At 26.0% G+C, this 22,088-nt stretch overlaps 1 protein-coding gene across 4 annotated transcripts; it reads left to right on the forward strand.

The window, feature by feature from the left end:
* Positions 1-740: 740 nt before the first annotated feature.
* On the forward strand, positions 741-21,850 carry LOC129614997 (guanine nucleotide-binding protein subunit gamma-e). Of its 4 annotated transcripts, none has more exons than XM_055530042.1 (5): positions 741-945; positions 1,028-1,099; positions 1,237-1,309; positions 12,529-12,670; positions 19,940-21,850. In XM_055530042.1, the coding sequence occupies exons 4-5, from the start codon at positions 12,558-12,560 to the stop codon at positions 20,043-20,045; spliced, it is 219 nt and encodes a 72-aa protein (XP_055386017.1). In that variant the 5' UTR covers positions 741-945; positions 1,028-1,099; positions 1,237-1,309; positions 12,529-12,557; the 3' UTR covers positions 20,046-21,850. The 4 variants fall into 4 exon arrangements, with proteins under 4 accessions (XP_055386017.1, XP_055385999.1, XP_055386025.1 ...); XM_055530024.1 differs by having other exon boundaries at positions 1,232-1,309; positions 19,940-21,849; XM_055530050.1 differs by lacking the exon at positions 1,237-1,309.
* Positions 21,851-22,088: the final 238 nt, after the last annotated feature.

A 22,088-nucleotide genomic window follows, 5' to 3' on the forward strand; every position in this document is an offset into this window, starting at 1 on the left:
GATCAGTACCTCGAAATTTCCTTGTTTGGAAGTGTCTAATGTGATAACATAACCAAAGCATCCGCACGATTAAATGAATCGGTACTTAACTTTAAATACATTAAATAGCATTTACACATAAAGTAAAATTTTATTTCAGGGATGATTCTTCGACCAATTTCCAGCAAAAAATTATATGAGTGTGTAGTATGGATGCACTCGTTTTCGAGCTGCAGTCTGTTGAGAAAAAAAGCTACCAGATCCTATAAATTAATGCTTATAATTTCCATAATAATGCTTATAACCACTTAACGGTTAAAACGATACTTAAATTAACGGTTAATTTAATAAAATTGCCAAACTTTGTTGGATGTGTAAACGCCATCTTGTATAAAAAAAAATTAACAATGTAGCCATGTAAAAAGAAGCAAGAAAATTCGATCGAAATGTTCTTTTTAAGTGCTAACATTTAAAGGAAAATAACAACAAGAAAACGAAGTAATACCTTTTGCCAATTACGTATGAACATATATATATGTAATTTTTTTTCGTATTCAGCACAATATTTATCTATACATTTCTCTTTTTCGTACATACATAATGACATATTTTTCTGCTTTAAATTTTATTATACATATATTTTACACTTTACACTGTTTTCTTTTTAAAATTTAAAAGGTTGCGATAATCGAATACATAAAATTTAATAGTATGTAATTCAATTTGTCTTCTAGCTGCTTCTAGAAAAGTTGTCAGTAAATTTAAAAAATATTAGGTTTAAAAAACAAAAAAAAAAATTATACGCTTCTACACACAAACATTTATTTCGACTAACTTTGTTTTTGTTTTGTTTTTTATATCTTGATGTTTTAATTGAGTTATTTAAAGTTTTATGTTGAACAAAGTTTTATTGTTTGTATTAATGACTCCGTACTTAATTATTAACATTACAAAGGAAAAAGAAGTGTACTTATATTATAATTGCTAAAAGAATTATATAATTTGATATTTTTCATTCAATGAAAGTAAAATATGTTTTGCTTTACAGAAATAAATACTGTCTTAAAATCAGGAGATAAGTTTTAGTGTGGTGAATATAATCCGTAATATAAAGTTTAAAGTAAGAAATAAATTCCATAAAGAAATTATTTTTCATATTATTTCTAACATTATCAAAGGAAGATAGCGAAAAATCTTATGTATTTAAATTTTTTTGTTTTTATATTGTGTTTATTCATAAAAAAATTATTAGTCCAGGACTCGTCAATGATATAAATAATAAAACAAAAAACATTTTTTGAAAGGATTTTTTGTATTTATCAGTTTGTAGGTAATTTCAAACTTTAAATATATTTGGTTTTACGTTGTTTTTTTGTTATTATAAAAAAATTAATTATAAAAAAATATTTTAACTTTTATTTTTAAACTGAACTGTTTGAAAATAAAAATGCATTATTACAACGTTTATTAAATAATGCATTTTAAAAATGCATTAAATAATGCATTTTGAAAATGCATTAAATACAACGTTTTGAATATAAATTATTTGCCAACGAGTCTTCTCTTTTGGTTTAATTTAAAAAGGGCAAATTTTAAAGATTCTTTTTTTTTAGATTTTTACACAATAAAATTCATATCTTTACAGAACCTACAGGGTTTTTTAGTTGTTCTACTCAACTTGCTTATGTGTTTGAAAAATATTGCGTTATACGTTGAAGTTGTGAATATTTATACATACAGCGGTAAAAAAATTATTCGTACAAGATTAAGTTGCCTGTAGTTTTTCGATTTCCAAGTAAGTATATTAACTTATAAAAAAAATTTTTCATAGAATTTATTCTTCACTTTTTTCTTTTCAATTTTTAATAAAAAAAAACAAACCTTAAGTAGAAAAAAATAATAAAAACGAATTTCAGTCACATTTTCGAGACAAAAAATTATTCGTACAAAAAAAATATCAAGAGTTTTTTAAAAATAAATAAGTTATATGTATAATATTTTTATGATTCCCTTTGGCTTGTATTATGGCTTTGCGAAGACTTTCCATCGATTTAATTAAATTTGAAGTTTCATTACGGTTGATTTTTTACCGTTCTTCAAGTAACATTTCCCTTTCCTTTCGGATTCGTGTTTCCAAATTAATCCATACATTTTCAATTTAGTTAATATTTGGTGATTGTTAAGGAGTGCGTCATTGATGTCTAAGATTGTGAAGTAATCATTCTTTGACAAGACTTAGATAAAGTGTGAACACCAGTAATATAAAATCATATTTTTTTATTATTACTTAAGGTGTGCTTCGGGTCGTTATCTTGTTGAAGGTAGTAATTCTCGGTCCATCCTAATTTTTCTATGCTAGCGTACCAAATTACGTTTTAAAATATCTAAGTACCCAAATTTATACAAAATATTTTCAATTATTTCTAAATTTCCAACATTAGAGGGCGCCATACACCCATACAATAAAATACTTCCCACCACGTTTAACTGTGGCTTGCAAATATTTTTTATCGAGTTCAGAATTTGGCTCTCTCCATACCATTTACCTTTTATCTGATTAAAAAATCATAAACTTTAATTTGTCATAGAAAATTACTTTGCTAATATAGTGCGTCATTGATGTCTAAGATTGTGAAGTAATCATTCTTTGACAAGACTTAGATAAAGTGTGAACACCAGTAATATAAAATCATATTTTTTTATTATTACTTAAGGTGTGTTTCGGGTCGTTATCTTGTTGAAGGTAGTATTTCTCGGTCCATCCTAATTTTTCTATGCTAGCGTACCAAATTACGTTTTAAAATATCTAAGTACCCAAATTTATACATAATATTTTCAATTATTTCTAAATTTCCAACATTAGAGGGCGCCATACACCCATACAATAAAATACTTCCCACCACGTTTAACTGTGGCTTGCAAATATTTTTTATCGAGTTCAGAATTTGGCTCTCTCCATACCATTTACCTTTTATCTGATTAAAAAATCATAAACTTTAATTTGTCATAGAAAATTACTTTGCTAATATAAGTTTTAGCAAACTCCATACCTTTCGGTTTTCTTCTAAAATAAATGGTTTTCATTATTTCTCGTACCTGGTTTTTTAGTTTCTCGTACTGGGAATGTGTATTTTGAGATTTGCTTTGATTTTACTTACAACAAAATTTCCTGTTGTTTGTGTGAACCGTTTTTATCTATCACATCCTGCTTTATTTTTCAAAATTCCCTCATGCTTATATTTATGGACTCAATGGATGAGTGGTTTCTTCCAACAATTTTACCCACATCCCTATATGTTTTGAGTTCACGGACAAGCTTATTTATTACATTGCGCTCCTCAAGAGTAGTTTCTTTTTGTTTTCGACTCATATTGTAAAATAATTTATGAAAACTGCACCAATCAATGAATCATGTATAGGCACAGTCAAATATTGACTAATTCTTATTTATAAATATTGGAGACGTAATTTTTTTGAGTTCACGGACAAGCTTATTTATAACTTTGCGCTCCTCAAGAGTAATTTCTTTTTGTTTTCCACTCATATTGTAAAATATTTTATAAAAACTGCACCAATCAATGAATCATGTATAGGGACAGTTAAATATTGACTAATTCTTATTTATAAATATTGAAGACGAAATTTTTAATTAAAATAACTGTAATTATCTGAACCTGTATGAATTGTACGAATGACTTTTGACTCGAAAATGTGACTGACGTTTATTTTTATTATTTTTTTTACTTATGTTCTGTCTTTTTTTTTGTTATTGAAAATTAAAAAGAAATAAATGAAGAATACATTCTAATAAAAAAAAATTTAATTGAGTTAATATATAAGTTAATATATCTGAAATCGAAAAACTACAAGCAACTGAATCTTGTACAAATAATTTTTTGTACCACTGTATGTACGCATATTAAGATTTCTTCTGTTATCAGAGTTCTATGTCTTTTTTGATTAGTGAAATGAGGTTTTCATTTTAAAATTTGCCATATAGCTTCCAGATGCTTACACACATAATATTAATGAAATTTTTATTGAAATTAACCATTTTAAAAGAGCAATTTACTCTCAACAGAATTTATGATACATACTTTTATTATAATAGAAATTTTAGACAAACCCAACATTTTAAAATTAGAAAAATTCTGTAATAAGCAACATTTATTTGAAAATTCAGTTAGGTGAGTTAGCACTGTTAAAGCATATTTGGTTCTTATTATGATTGAGCGAATGAGCTCTCAAATCTGTCGAATGAAAATGCTGTGTGACATTTTAAAAAATATTGATTGTTTAATATTAATTTAAGCGCGAAAAAAACGAACTAAAAACAATTCCAGCATTTAAATTAATGGATAACAACGTCGTCATTGTCAAAGGATAGAAAAATTCAATTGTTTTTGCAAAAAAGCAAAAATATCGTACACATTTGTGTTGTTGACTTTAATATATCCGGTAGGTTTTCGGATGTCTTGCGGTAGCAACATTTTGGATCTGGCGAATGAAAGCATTCACCGATCGTAATTTCAAATATCATTCGATTCGCCTAGTCCATATGACTCGCCTAGCCATTCGCTTCGCCGTTCTTATAAGGGTATTTGTGATGCATAGCCCATACGCAGTGTGCGTAATCTAGTGTATTCTAGATCTCAGCCTAATAAAATTTGGTTGCAACTGTTTAATTTCTTTAGACTCGCTAGAGTTTTTAGATAGTAATTCCTTAGATTAAAAGATACATATATGAAAATTTTTTTTTGAATAGATATAACCATTCATATAAGAACACTGCTGATTCAGATTCGAAAAGATAGGTTTTTACGAATATGATATTTTTCACATTTCGATGGTTTTACTTTTATTTATAGTACATATACATTTATTATGTGCATATATGTATATGTACATATAAAAGTTTTATGTGCATAATATGTATAATAAAATTAAAAACAATAATCAATACAACAGTTGTTATTTTTATTATAAATTTAATTTTTAAAAATATGTATATACATAAATGTACATAAAAAACCACACATTTTTAAATATATTTTGTATTCGAGGAAAATTAGATATCGCAATATAAGAAAACTGGAGCAAAGAATAAAACTAGATCAATCGATTTTTAAAACCTTAGCAATGCTTCTAAATATGTGATAAACATGTGCATACATAAATATAGTTTCAACAAATATCCATAAAAGTTTTAAAACAATTAACAATATAATTCAATCAAGATAAAACCAATTATTGTTATATGTACGCATATCTATATACATACGGAAAAGTCTTTCTTAAACATTATTATAATCCATTATAATTATTAAAATTATAATTATATATGGACATAATTATATACACGAAAAAACTCCGTTTTTATTAAAAATCTGTAGAAATCACAATTTTTCATAGGAAATATACGAGTACATAACGTATGTTGCCAAACACATTAAATATAAACAACAATTTTTTCCCGGATTCAATTCTTATTCGTTTCGTAATTGAAATAAATATAGTTTGTTTTTGAAATTATTAATATGTATGTACATTATTATTTGACATAATGTATTAATGCCGAAAGTTAGGGTAATTTTATAGATAGTACAAAAAAGATACATAATATAAAATTGATTCTTTTTTTTTATTTTTTATCAATTTTTATAAGTACGTATATTTACATATCTCTAATAGCTTTTACATTATTAATAATGTTAATGTGCATATAATTTTTTTACATAGTATGTACATGTATTTTTTTTTTAAAATTAAGCTTCTCAAAGAGAATTTAAAGTTGAGCCTTTGTGATTATAATGTCGAAATTGCAATACATAGTAAGTCACTAATTACATACATATAAACTTGGAATTGTTTAGCGTATTTATGTGTTGTGAGGTTGAAAGTTTAAGAAACATAATATATATATCTTTATATAATTGCGAGCTCTGATCAACCGTGCGGTTTTTTATGGTTTAACTTTATTTTTGGAATTTCTTTTTGAAGATATGAAGTTTTTAGCACTAACTTTGCAACGTAGCTTATATCATGAAGTTCGTTTTTCCAAAAAAAATTATTTGAACTACATATACATACATACATACCTATTAAAACGTTTGTGTTAAATATTTTTCTGTAATTTTCATATATACATATTATATATTTATTGTGAATTTAAATTTAGTATGCAGTACGTTTGAATTCTTTTTAATTTTTTTAGTACTTTTCCAAAAAATTTTTGGAAAAAGTGCCTGAACGGACTATATTCGTCCGTCCGAGGACATATATTTACAAAACTTCTTCAGCTTTGAAGATAGCTGAAATTTTATATGTACATTTTGGAAAAGTGCTAAAAATAAAAAATTAATATTAACTAGTTGCCATATCTCGATAATATCCAGCAAAATAAAACAGTAAATGTCAATGTTCTTATATATTTAATATATAAAAACTACGGTAGGATCGCCACCTACCTGGTAAAAAATTGACCTAAGAAACTGCTTCATGGTTATCTACAATATCGTGCACCAGCCCTATGCCCAAAAAAAAACAAAAAATGTAATTATTTTTCCTAATTCACTCAAAATTAACCATAAAAACAGAACATTATATTAACACCTCTTTAAATTTAATTTTGCTTTATTTCAAAGACAGTATAAATCACTCATCTTAAGTATACGTAATCTTTAATGAAATAGTTTCTTTCGTACATAAATAAAACTAACATAAATAGAAAATAAATAGTGTAGTAGGTATACCTAGATTATTCTTAGAAGCAGTATTTTCATTTGTTGAAGGGAAAATTGCTACAATACAAGCCGTTAGTTTGACCCAACTTTATTTAAACTTATTTTAAAACGTTTCAAGAAATCAAACCAACAAGAAAGCAAAAAGACAGAATTTGGTAAAAGTATAAATTTGAATGTTAAAGAATAACACGTATATATATGTACCTATACATTACGGTTAAAAAAAGTGATACATGTGCAAAAAATAGAATTGTTTCAACAATTTTTATGGTTTCACATTTTTTGGTATTATTTCATTTATACACTAACTCATTACACATTATGATATGCACAGTATTCATGTTAAAAGATAGGAATTATTTAGTCACCCAATAATTGTAAGACAGCCATGTATATATTAGACATCTTTTAATAAAAATTCTGCAAACGTCTTGATTGATAAATTGTTTGACGACGAGTTTCCACAATAACATCATTCAGCCCATTAAAATTAAACGGTTGAATAATATTTTTGCGGGAAGTGACCGTCAACCCAATTTACAATCGACTTGTACAATTTGGTACGATCACAGGACCGTCCAGTATTACAATGTTGTTGATCATTATAATAGCAGAAAAATAAAAGAATTTCATTATAATTTTTAAATTTTAAATAAATTAGAAATAAAAAGAAGAAATTTATGATATAAAAATTTAAAAAATTTCATACATACAATGTAAATTTTGAAAAAATAAAACAAGTATTTGTTGATTTTCAGAAACTACACATGAAAAATTTTTGTATGTAACACCCTAACACTTCAAGCTCATATACGTACATACATGTATATACTTAAAGTTCAACTATAAGGTTGATATAGGTACGAGTGAGTTCTTGGAAATTGCCTACTGAAACTGTTAAACTTCCAAAGCGACAAGCTTTGGGGCAACTGATTGAATGTAATAAGACGTAAGAACTGCTATATTGCAGTCTTTAATACATAAACGACTTTTTTATTCTTATTTATATTAGATGTAAGTATGTACATCTATAATATTTTGTACATACATAAATGTAGATATACATATATACATACCCACAATATTTAATTTTATACATAGTAGATCTTAGTAGAACGCGCGATTAATAAGCTGTAGTAATAATACGAGTACCCTAATGATACTTGTTTTTGAAGCTTTTTCTAGAAATCAGTATGAAGAACGTGAACTCCATAGCGTTAACTTCAACAAAAAATATGTATAAAATAGTGGTAAAAAAATAAAAATTTGAGCTGCATATATACGAAACAATTTGTCTTTTTAAACGGTATTTTATTAAGATTTTCTTATTTCTTATAATAATGGATTTAAAATAGAGTTGGGTCAAATCAATGGTTTGTGTTGTAGCACTTTTGCCTTCAACAATTGAAAACTCTGCTGTAATACAGTCAGTATGTACAGTCTCTATGTATAGCTATCACACTATTAAAATTATTTTCATTCATATGCAAAACTATTTCTAGGATTGCATAATTTACCGTTAGCTTTTTGCGTTTATAGAAATTTGAAAAAGCTTCCGGTTTCGGAAATATAAGGTGTCAAAAATTAAAATTTTACAAATTTCAAGAGGCAATAACTTGAGATAGGTAGAGATGGAAAAAATTTTTCTTCTAACGAAATGAACTATTTGTTAATGTCCAAAAGCTCCTAAAATTTCAAACTTCTACAGGCTGGGGTCTAGAAGAAAAACAACATCAAAAATTTAGAAAAAAGGACTTTAGATAACGGTAAATTTGAACGGCCATTTTGTTTTTCTAAAGTTTAACTATAGTATACCGCGTAAGAGGAAGCAAGCCACTGCCTTTCTGCGTTTGCAAAATTTCAAAAATGCTTATGGTTTCATTGCAACAAATAGTTAAGAAAAGCCATTTTTAGGGTTTTGGGGGGGTATAACTTCTAGAGGGGGGGGGGGGGGGGGGGAGATAGGTAAAAATTTTGTTCTACGGAAATAAATTTCTAGTGAAGATCTATGTACGTGTTAAATTTCAGCTTTCTATCTTCAAGGGTATAGAAGTTTTGTAAGCAAAAAAAGTGTCCACGGACGGACGGACAGAATGAAACTAATAAGCACTTTTTTTCAAAAAAATTTTAGAACAGTGCTAAAACGAAAGTATAACGTAATATTATTACATCATATTGTGTATCTACCTTGAATAGGTACGTACTGTATAACAAAGTATGAAATTTTAAATTTATAACTATTGCTTTCATACATTCGAATGTTTTTACGAGTACCTTACTTTTATTAAATCAAAAATAGAACATGAAAAGTAAATTTTAAAAATAAACGGAATGGAACGAGTTGAACTACTTCTTGACAGATATACTTTGTTGTCAAGGTGCAGGGTATAATTCAGTCAGTTCAGAAACCCGAAATGCTTTTACTTGTTTATTTTAATGTACTGACAATTTTATTTATTTGTAGAGTTTTAAAAAATATGCTAAAGCGCATGCTACGATACCACGAAATATTTATATGTAAGATTTTTTGTAATAACAAAAATATCAATGAGTAAATATTCTGAGAGCTTTAAGATACCTGTTATATTATATTTTCGTAGAAATTATAAGACACCTTCACTTTCTTAGAAAAAAAGAAATTTTTAAAAATAAACGGAATGGAACGAGTTGAACTACTTCTTGACAGATATACTTTGTTGTCAAGGTGCAGGGTATAATTCAGTCAGTTCAGAAACCCGAAATGCTTTTACTTGTTTATTTTAATGTACTGACAATTTTATTTATTTGTAGAGTTTTAAAAAATATGCTAAAGCGCATGCTACGATACCACGAAATATTTATATGTAAGATTTTTTGTAATAACAAAAATATCAATGAGTAAATATTCTGAGAGCTTTAAGATACCTGTTATATTATATTTTCGTAGAAATTATAAGACACCTTCACTTTCTTAGAAAAAAAGAAATTTTTAAAAATGTTAACCTTTTTAATATGATTTGCTAGGAAATGTTGCAGTTTTAGTTTTTTGTACTTTTTAACAGTATATACTATATTTACATAGAATATTCTTTCACAACATTGAAAAATTGATTTGAACTTATACAATTCGTTATAACACATAATATCCCTATGTATGCACATATAATTTACGTATGTGGGTAAACCACAAAATAAACAAAACAAAATGAACATTTTGTTTAGGGAATGTTAAATGTTATATACCTATGACTCGTAATACCACAGACGTCCTTAGATAGTACATTATAGGAGTTTATGGTAATACCTAAATATGTTTAGAAAAAATGGGAAAATCTGTAAAGTATGCATATATTATTTAAAGAAACTTTTATATAAAGCAAATTAAAAAAATAAATAATTAAAGTTTCGGGTGAAAATGAAAATTTTTACTGCGATGAACTTTTTTCATAATAAACACAAATTAAAATTATATTTCAATTTATTTAAGTACTTTAAAATTTGGTTTTGAAAGTTAATATTTATTTTTTTTTAAATTCAATATCCACGAATCGTGTCCTTAATATGCATATGTATGTATGTATATTTGAATAATGCTTACGTGTGTTTCTGTACGTAGTACGTTCTCCTTTAATAATAATATTTTAGAATCTATGAGTATATATGAATGAGTACATAAATTTATATTAGTTTGCACGCTTTTATGTTACAATATTATAAAGTAAAGTTAAAAATTTTACAATATTTTTACCTTGTTCCTAATAGTTAATAACTAATAATCAAGAACATTTTCATATAGTGTGAAGATATGTATATACACAAACATAATGCATACATGATTTAAAAAAATTTTTTAATATTATTAGAAACTTTATTTGGCAAAAATAAAATTATCAACAATGCATATCAACTGAGAAGAACTTGCGATATGCCACCCAAGTCTTGAATCAATAATATGCTATCTAAACCCTTAATCTTTGACCTCCTAACAAAATCAAAGGTAAATGTATATATGTTTTATTTTTAAGAAAGTCGTTGTTCTAAATATAAATATGTAAAAGTATTCACTGGAAGTTTTTTTGAAAATTCAAACCTGTGTCGTTTTTTTTTTTTTAAATTTTTGATTTAAAAAATCTTTTTAAACACAAAATTTTAAAATATGTAGTTACGAAAATAAATGTTGCACAGGAAAAATTTTTTGAAGAAAAAAGGATGCTTCAGAATCAAATGTTACGAATCATTTACAACCCACTTTTGTACGCATAAAGATTTACACAATATGTACATACATATGTACATTTTTAGACCGTGAGCTCAAATGTTATTTAAGTAAAAGGAAGTGAGAAGAAACTCCTTAATTTGAGTTTTAAACGTATATGTTTGTATGTAGGTGTGTTAATAAGTATTATGACGTAGAGTAAAATATAGCAATATAAATTATTACTTATGTGTATATTATTACATCATTTTGTATAGAATTATTTTATGTGTGCGTACTGAAAAATTAGGGGTAAAAATTTCATATTTTATAGAATTCTTGTATTGTTTTCTTTGTATGTGTAAATCAAAAAAAATATTTTTATTTTAGCGTCGTATAACGTCAATGTATTTGTAAATAAAAAATTCAAGCTCCTGAATTATTGAAAAGCACACAAAAGAGTTTCGATTACCAGATTACCTGTTAAAAAAAAGTTCCAAAATTCAATATGAAATTGGATGCCGAAATTTTAAACAACTGAACTATATAATAATCAAACAATACATTTGATGATTATTCATAAATAAACGATGGTTTACAAACAAAAAGTAACCGCAGTTTTCATTATATGTATATATCTCGATATACTGCGTTTATGAAAAGACCTATAATATTCGTATTTTACTTCCGTGTATCGAATGTTAAAAACGCATTATGCATTATACATAATGTAGAAAAATTTGAAATAAGATCAGACTTAGCATTCTCCTTTTCTGAAAAAACCTGATTAACTTCTATCGATTTTCACGGATTAGAATTTTTAGCGCATAATAATTTACTAAAACCGTTTTTGTAAACAAACTAGTAGACACCGTGTTTAAAAATCCTTGCTCTTTATATGGGGAAATACTAATTGAATACAGCTATATATTATGTATGTTGTTTCTAGTCCAGTATAAATAGTGTATACAAAAATTATTATGTACTAAGGAAAAATATATGATAAACATACTTTTTTTATTTTCCCACATACCTACAATCATTTATATTAGGGAAATCAAAAATCGAGCTAAACTATAGAAAATATTACCATAAAAGTTGTTATATTTTTAATCATGTACAGCACATGTATACATATTTGATCTAATACTTTATCCGAATAAAAATTTTTAAAATGATTTAATGAATAATTTTAATTTTATTTTTAAAAAAAGCGAATGCATATGTACGTATTCCATAATTATGTATACATATGTATATGGGTGTATAAGCCCCCCATTAGACCGTAAAATGTGTGTGGCTGTAGTACATGTATGTATGTATGTTTATGATATACACCTGAATATTTTCATAATTCTCATTTTGACGAATAATCAACTATACATAGTATGTATGTATATCTTTTCTAGAAAAGATTTTCATATGATATATAGCTGCCACACAACACAATTGCAATATTTTTGCCACAAACACGTGTATGTATATATACATTAATACAAATATATAAAAAAGATTTTCTCCAAAACAACAACAATTTTATCGACAAAGAATTATATCCATACTAACAAAGTATATACACAATTTCAAACACAAACAAAAGAACTTACGAAAGTTTTTTTTTTCTGTCAACAGGGGTGGTATGTGGTTGAATTTTTGGCACCATGGATCCCAGTTTTCTTGCGAATATGGACCGGGACGCATTGAAAAAGCAAATCGAGAACATGAAATATCAGGCCACTATGGAAAGATGGCCTTTATCTAAAAGTATAGCAGAGTAAGTATATTAAATAGAAACAAAAATAATAACACAAAAAAAAAGCCAAAAGAAAAATGAAAAACAAAATCATAATATAAAAATATTATTTTTAAAATGAAAATTTCCTACCAAAACACATGAACGAAAATTTGTTTTAAATTTTTAAAAATTTGTTTTATTTTTTTTCCTTTATTATTTATATAAAATATAAGTGTTAGATATGTAAGATATGTGCATATGTACCTATATATTGTTTATATATCAAAAGTAAAATTTAACATATTAATCGCATTGCGATATTTTGGGCAACTTTGAAAAGTTAAATAAAGAAAAATGTATAGTTTAAGTTAATGCATATATTAGTAAGAAGTGAAAAACAGTGAAATTTGAAAAATTATTAGAAATTATGTGTCTTATAATATAAATCAAGCTTACAAAGTTACATTCATACATAGATACATATCTACATATATATAATATGGGGCTGCAATAATGCTAAATGAAATATAAGTAGAGGAATCTACTATATCTTTTTTGAAATAGCCCAGCTATCATAATAATGTAAATAAATTATATTTAATTTCCATTTAATAAAAACTTTATAAGTAGTCGACTTTTCATTCTTTTTATAAAGCATACGAAATATTCGAAAAAAAAAGAAAAACATTAAATATACATATAGAGTGCCTATTAAAACCTGTTTATTTAAAATTAAAATAGTTGAATACTGTTCTAAAAAGTAATATTTTATTTAAAAAAAAATTTCATCAATTTCAAAATTTTATGTTTCATATATTCATACATAAGTATGTATATCCTTGTATGTAATATTTGTATGCATATGTACATATGTGCCATCATGTATGTAAAAACGTAATGATGCCGATGTTTTTGTTTAAAATCACGTAATAGACTGTTGTTGCAATTGGTTTTATTTCAAAAATATGTAGCGTAAGTATATGTACCTAAGCATTTTTACGCGTTAAACGTCATATTACTTCACTATTTTGAAATTAAATCCAACTTTAGTATCAGTAAAAATTTGAATTGCATGTAATTGAATACTCTAACTTTTTTAATGACAACAGTACGTATTTTTTTATATAAACAGCCAATTAAGGTTATTTTGAGTTGGAAATTATTAATCAATTTGTTCAAGAAATGAATAATTAAGTTTAAATAATATTTTGATAACGTTTTATTTACATGCATTACAAGTAATTTATAATAATAACTTTCTTATACAGTATTCAGTCAAAAAAATATCGTATTAAATAAAATCGATAAAATATTTTAAGGAAATTTTGAGTGCAGCCAAAATAATAAAATGAAAATATAGTCAAATAAGTAACACATAATATAATTTTATGTGTGTGTATACGTGTGAAAACTTATGACATTAATGAATATATGAATAAATTGTTCTTCACAATTTGTTTTTCTTTTGACGACATTATTCGTATACACATGAAAAAGGAGAACACAAAATCGTTATTCAAAGTTAAACATAGAACGAAATATTAATAGCTACTAGCATTAACTAACATTTTAAGGGTTAAGAAACTAATATTAACGTTCATATTTTAGGAACTTCGAAATATAAAATTTGAAATTTACGCAACACTATTATAGTAATACATAGTATTAATAGATTGCCGACTGTATTTTTGTATAATAATTTTTAAAATGCTTTACATTAAACATATCTTAATTTTTAATTAAACGAAATTTATGAGTACTTACATAAATATAATTTTTTCTAAAATAATAAGCAATTTTTAATAAATCTGATGCTCAATATACGTCGTTTGATTCGGTTGTCACCCCAGAGTGGTAGTTATGTATATACAAGGTAATCATAAACTTGATGGATACCGTTCCAATAACTTTGTTGTCAGTGGCTGAAGTCAGACTTTCCGTTTCCCAGTAATAGCTGCTTCGACATGAAACTTTGAGTTGGAAAACTGAAATTTCGGAACAAAAAAGTTTGGAAGCTCTATTAACATCAACTTTATTAGATATAGAGCGATTGATAATTTGAGCAAGATGGGTACTCATAATATGTAAAAATATGTAAATGGGATGTAAAAAAGGAAAAGTTGTACAACAAAAGACATTTTGTTTTCATATGTTTCACATGAAATAGAACAATTTCTTTGGAAAGAATATATTAGGCCTCTTCAACATAAGAAATTCATTTAATTCAAATCCTTTTAAATTCTTTTGATTTAATATTTTTTTAACACGTGTAAACAAATTCAAACCTTTATTTTGGACCTATATTATATTGACTTTTGACATAAATTTACGTGCAAAAAATTTTTAATTTTTATTAGTTTCAATAAATCCGTCTATTCGTTCGTCTGATCGTTTTTTATCCGTCCATCTATCATCAGAAATTTATATCAGAAATTTTATTTTTCTAAAAGAAAAATAAAAAAGCCTCTTATCGGCTTTTAGATAATAATAGCTAATTTACATTTTCAAAAAATCACGCTCTTAAGTAATAGTCTCTCAAAATATGTAAAAGTACAATTCCCGATGCTTTATATTTCCAAAATTGGAAGCTTTTCTAAATTTTTATAAAAGCAAAAAATTAACACAAATTATAAATTTTTGTCTTAATTCACTTACTTAATCATTAAATTTGACTATTATGTTAGCTTTTCTATTTATACCCGTACGAACGTATGTTCGAAGGGTATACTAAATTTGCCTTACCGTTTGTAACGCTAAGAAATAACGATCTTAGATATAGACTCAAGTGCATGTTTTTGATCAGCGTCAAATTCTGAGTTGATTTAGCTTTGTCTGTCCGTCCGTCCGTCCCAACGATAACTCAAAAACTAATTGAGCTAAGTTCACCAAATTTTCACAAATGATTTATTATAGTAAGTGCCAGAACCCTATTTAAATTGGACATGATTGGGGTACCGGTTTGAGTAGCTGCCATACAACTTCAAAATTTATTTGGCTATATCTCAGAAACTATAAAAGCTGTGATTTTGAAATTTCACGCAAACGAATATATGAGTAGGGCCAATGTGTTTCACACAAGTTGTTGAAATTACTTGGCTCCTTGTGGTACCTGCCATACAACTTCAAAAGTTATTTGGCTATATTTTAGAAACTATAAAAGCTATGGTATTGAAATTTCACATAAACGAATATATTAGTAGGGCCAATGTGTTTGATGAAAGCCGTTAAAATTGCTTGGCTGCTTCTGGTAGCTGTCGTACAACTTCCAAAGTTATTTGGCTATATATCAGAAACTATAAAAGCTGTGGTATTGAAATTTCACACAGGCATATATATTAGTAGGGCCGATGTGCTTGATAAAATTCGTTAAAATTTCTTGGCTCTTTCTGGTAGCTGCCATACAACTTCAACAGTAGTTTGGCACACACAGTATTTTGAAAAACACATTGTACTGAAATTTTGCATAAATTAATATACGGCAACTTAAAGTTATAGTCTGTCTCATAGTCAGTTATGGCATCTTTATTCGCACATAGGATAACAAATTCGTACGGGTAACACAGCGTTGACAAGGTCAACTCTATTTTTTTCTCGTTTTATCTTATTTTCTTCACCCCAATTTGATGCAATAATTCGAAATTATTGGTAATTAATGTTATATTAAAGAAAGTAATTTTTAAACAAAGTATTTTCACTTATTCAAGAGAAAAGTGCTACTTTTCAAACCATTCCTTTGATTTTAATTTATTTTTGTCTCATGTTCAATATTAGATAAAAATTGACGAATATGTATTTTAATTTATTTAAAGTATCATAAAGATAACGAATAATTCACATAATGAATTAAGAAATGAAAAGATTGAAGTTTTGAGCTGAGGTTATTTACTGAAGTTAAATTACTATTTGTCAAGAGAACAAATACAGGTTATACAACAGATATATGGCATTGACTTTGCTTGCATGTTTTTGATGTCAAGGAATTATTTTCGATATGCGATTCCTTCCTTGTAAATAGGACTTCATCAAAAATATGTTTAATGCGCATGAGATTTTAAAATATAATTACCTTCTACTTACAACAGTTTTGTTTGAAGGTAATGTGAAAAAGTTTTGTGTTTTTCCTTTTTATTGGAACGATAAAGTAAAACATTATAGCTATACAATTATAACAGATGTTAAAAATTTAATATATATTTTTAAAACTGTGGGGCTAAATACCCTATCATCTCGTTAAATATTTTTGCCTTGTATTGTATATAACAATACGTAAACAATTCGAACAAAAAACAATTTCAACTTTTTATTTGTTTCAAATGTTTATTCAGTTTTTGCGACCCTTATAATATTTTTCCATAATTTCATTAAAACAAATATATATATTTTTTTGTAATCCTTTGAGACCCATTTATTTATACGAGTATAGTATTTTTTCAACTAAAATTTTTTGAGTTTACAGGAAAATTGTAGGTTAGATTACATAAATGTTTCTAATGTGATACGAATATAACCGAAAAATCAACTAAAGGGTTTACAAATTTAAAAGCAGATCTTAGGAATTTATCACACCAGATAAGTATGCCAATGAAATATATTCCGACAATTTCTGAAGCTCAATATTTCAAATAATACGACAAAAACATTACGTTTTTTTGACATAAGACATAAAAAGGTACATGCAAGTACCTACATACATATATAAACTTTCCCATATTTCAAGTTTTCCTATATTGTAGTTAATTCTATTTGCCAATTTTTTGAGCTATACTGAGCTATTCTATTTGCCAACTTTTTGAGCTATACGTATATAAAGCTTTAATTTGAAATTTTTATTTTATTGAAAAAATAATTTAGAAACCAGAGGACTAGCTCCCTTCCTGTTTATCATCGCACCATCCGCTTCATTTCGTTCTACTTTCATATGTCCCGTCAGCCAACGTATTGTGATCCGGTATTCCTTACACGGTTCATTGTGCTTGTAAAGACAGCTCCGCAACGACCTCATTGAATAAATTTAGTAATCCGATGACACCCTGACTTTCTGATATGGTTTCGATTTTTTTGTCTTCAATGTTCCCATTTAAGGTGAACCGCACGCACAAATTAAATACGCGCACATCCAAAACAAGCAACTCTGGCTTAATTAACGAAAAACTTCATAACTTGAAAAATGTTATTAAGTAGTACAAAAATTTATATTTAATAAAACTCTAGGTTGTTATAATGAAAAACTTATATTTTCTGATAACTATGTATTTTAGAGAAATTGTGGTAGACATTTATGAAAACAATACACTGCTTAAGTTATAAACTGCTGTAACACCGTATTAATAGGCAATTCGGCTTATAGCAGATGTTATAAGTTGAAAATAGCGTTAAATACACGCTTTGGAAGCAATGCAGATTTCATTGTTCTTTAACTTGAATTTTAACAACAAAGAACGAGTTTTCCTGCTTTCGCTCTTGCTAAGATTATCAATCGTTGGTCTTAATGTGGACAATAATAAACTTTTTTGTTTCATTTTAACTACTGCCGTTATAATACATGGAAAAAATAAATGCTTTCGTTGTTTGTTAAGAAATGAACTTGTTTAATTGATTTGAAGGATTTTCACTTAATATCAATTTCACTCTGATTCGAGCATTCCAATGTGGTATCCAAAGTTTAATTTATTTTTCTGTATAAATTTAAAATTTTGCTATAATTTGACCAATGACAAAAAATAGTGTAGTGCTTTAATTAATGTCAATGTATAATTTTTATTGCCGATCGCATAGCATACAATAAATGAAATATCAAGGCACCAAATTCCGCATGTTGACTTTGTGGTGGAATGACACTTCTCCATGGTAGGAAAACGTAAATATACTATTAGTCACGAGCTGTTGGTCCGCCGGTCTGTCGATCTTTCGACGGAACCGAATCAATGAAAATTTATATATGAGTTATCTTTGATTACATCATTTTGGGATATGTCGAATTGGACCTTTTTACATATTGGATCATTTTTAAGCAAATTAAAAAGATTAAATTAAAATTTTACATTTAAGTTTCGTTTGACAAACGATGGAATCAGGTTTCTGCACCTAGACTTTTAATGGACACCTCGACGGCACCTGAACTTAATTTTTTTTACGATTATCAGGACTCGAAAACCGTAGTATAGGAGCAGATTATACATTTTTTATTAATTAAAGAAATTTGTTCAAACATAATATTTAAGTTTCATATTCCTCTATACCTACTGCCAAATTTACATTTTTTAGGTGTAAAAAAGCTTTAGGTAAGTATAACCTTAATAACGTCCTCAGACATCTTTTTCAAGTCCTTATACATCTTTTTCTTTTCATACATTAAAAAAAACGTTCTTAGAATTTAAAAAGAAGTTTTTAAAGGGTATCTTCATGATCTTGTAGCAGTTTATGTCTATATACAAAGGATAATATAATAATGTATATAAAAAATGTAATTAGCTGTTTGACAGTTAAATATTTGTAGTTCAACTAACAATTTTAATTTTTCTTTTGAAAAGGAAATGTCACTTTAAATGTCAAATTATCAATTGTTTTCCAATATCGTATTTCAGTGCAAAAAATGTATAGTGCAAAAATATATAGTGCATGAATAATTTATGATACATATTAAGTTATTATTTATGTACTTTGGCAGTTCAATTGAAATAAAATGTTAATGCTTCAAGAAATATTAAAAAAAATATTATTATTGATATACATACATACATATGTATATTTTTTCGTAAATGAAACTTTTTTCATAATATTTAGTTTCATAAAATAAATTAAACTAATGAAATAAAAAGAAGTTTCTAGAAAAGACTTTTTTCACAAAATAATATAAAATAAAACGAAAGTTATAAAGTTAAAATAAAGTCAGTTTTTTTTTTAAATTCCTATTAGTATTAAATCTCAATCTTTCCTCTATATGTGCGTATATATCTTGTTCAAACTTTTTATTATTATTTATTCAAGTTGCTGTTACCTCAATTTTGGCCTATCACAAAACCTTCCTAAATAGATCCCAGGTAGGCGAAAAAAATTATCTGTGTTTTAGAAAAAAATTTGTTCGTGTGAAGTGGAGCGGGGACTTGGACGTCTTTTGATGTAGTTTTCAAGGGTTCCAAACATATATGTATAATAATATTCTATATACATATGTATCTTAATGAACGAGTTAGTTTAAAATCTGTTGTTAAGTTATACCAACTTATAATTTAAGTCTTCATATATATACATATAACATAGTTCCAGTACATATAGTTATATATTATATTATTGTTCTTTTCGTTATAGAATGAGGTCATTTGTTGAAGAAAATGAAAAAAATGATCCATTAATAAATGCCCCGGACAAAAAGAACAATCCATGGGCTGAAAAAGGAAAATGCGTCATCATGTAATATTTTTACAATTACAATAACAATTACTACTATTATAATAATAATATAAACAAACAATATATCGACAAAAGTTTATATAAAAATGATGAAAATAGTATAGCTATCAATTATACGAGTAATAGCAATAATATTGAAGAGCAACAAACAACAAAAAGTTTGCAAAATTTACAACCTCAAATTTTACAGCATAACAATGAACAAGAAAGTTTCCAGCTACATATAAATAAAGGATCACAAGCATTTAAAATTTTTAAGAATATGCTGAATCCAAATGCAACAACAACAATAGCAACCATTTCATCAATTTATCGACCAATAATCGTCTATTTTGTTACATTTGTTCTTTGGATATTAAAAAAGCTATGTAAAATTCCGTTTTCACAATAATTTCTCATTTTAGAAAAAAAATTCATGGGTGTCAGTCAGTGTATTTAATTATACTGCAAAATTAAATTATTCTATTATATTAAGATCATGTCATTTTGCCACAAAAAAATTAATATGCGTACAGCAACTCACTTTAAACTATACACAACAAATCTCTCTTAATTTTTTTGAAAACCTTTTTGAAGTTTTCAGTAATATTAGTTATCGTTATTCGGTAACTTAAGTCGGAAAAACAATTAAAAATATAATAATTGCAGTTAATTCAACAAATACATATACATAAAAAGAAAATCTGTTGCAGCAATTTGATAAACGAGTAAAATGCATACTGACCTACAATTAATTTTAATAAACAAAAATAATATTAAAATATATTACTTTTAATATAAAAATATATTTATATTATATTTACGTACATTTTAACATAAATTATACATTTTAGGTTTATAATTTAAATAATTTTGAAAGTAGCAGCTAAATAACTAATAGTTATGACAAGTCATTTTTTCGAACTTAATGTAAAAATTTCCAAAATTTTTGAGCAAAATTTTGTTTCAAAGATATTGCCAATATTATAAAATGCTAAAATTAGTATAATTAATCTAAATTAATAAAACTAAATTATTAAAAAACAGTTAAAATATATTGCTTTCTTTAAAATTGTAATACTTTTTGAAAAAAAATTAATAAATGTTACCAATATAATTAGGTATTTTATGAAGCTCTTTTACTCTGGACAAAAAAAATCGGAAAGAAAATTTTTTGATATATATATAGGAACAATTAAGTTTGCTGAAATAATGCACTTTTTTATAATTAAAAGATACTTATCATATATTGTTTTCAAATAGAGCGTACGTAGTACTATAATTGTTCAATACTCCAGAGAGATCAAATACATACATATGTATATATATAGTATGTATAATTTATTTTATACTTAATATTAGATATATCGAACAAATCGATTAGTTATATCGGCAACCCAATGTAGTTTTTCTAACTATAAAATGAAAATAAAAAACGAAAGTCTGTACAATTCTTGAAAATTTATATCGAATTTTTGCTTTTTTGTATAACTATAAATTTAAAAGATAAGTAGAATATTTTTCATTTGCTAAAAAATATCAAATACAAAACTTTCAACTAGGTTTCTATAAACATACTTATACATAACAGTATTTTAATTTAAAAGAGAATTAAAATAAGAAAAGCAAATCATAAATGCATAATAACCTCTTAACGCAACTGTAAATTTTACTACTATTAAAAGAAAGATCAACTATGTACATTTATCTTAATATATGTATGTATATTAACATTTAGGAAATTAAATAAATGCAAACCACAAAATTTACATTATAAAAAGTAAAGAAATTGTAATAAAGTAATATTAAAATATAAAAACTATAAATTATATAACAATAAAAAAAATTAAAACAATCAAAATACCGTTTTTAAAGCGGTTACTAAAAAGTAAATTATTTTTGCATTTACATAAAAGTATGTATATTAGTAAATTATTGTATTTATTGTAGCATTATCCTTATAAAAAATATTTCTGGAATAAATATTATGGAACTTCTGTACTACAAACTATTATACATTTGCATTGAAGTTACGCATTATAACGTTAACATTAAAAAAGTATTTTCT

Source organism: Condylostylus longicornis, unplaced genomic scaffold (assembly GCF_029603195.1).
Source record: "Condylostylus longicornis isolate FDR11 unplaced genomic scaffold, ASM2960319v2 ptg000005l, whole genome shotgun sequence".
NCBI classification, from domain to species: domain Eukaryota; kingdom Metazoa; phylum Arthropoda; class Insecta; order Diptera; family Dolichopodidae; genus Condylostylus; species Condylostylus longicornis.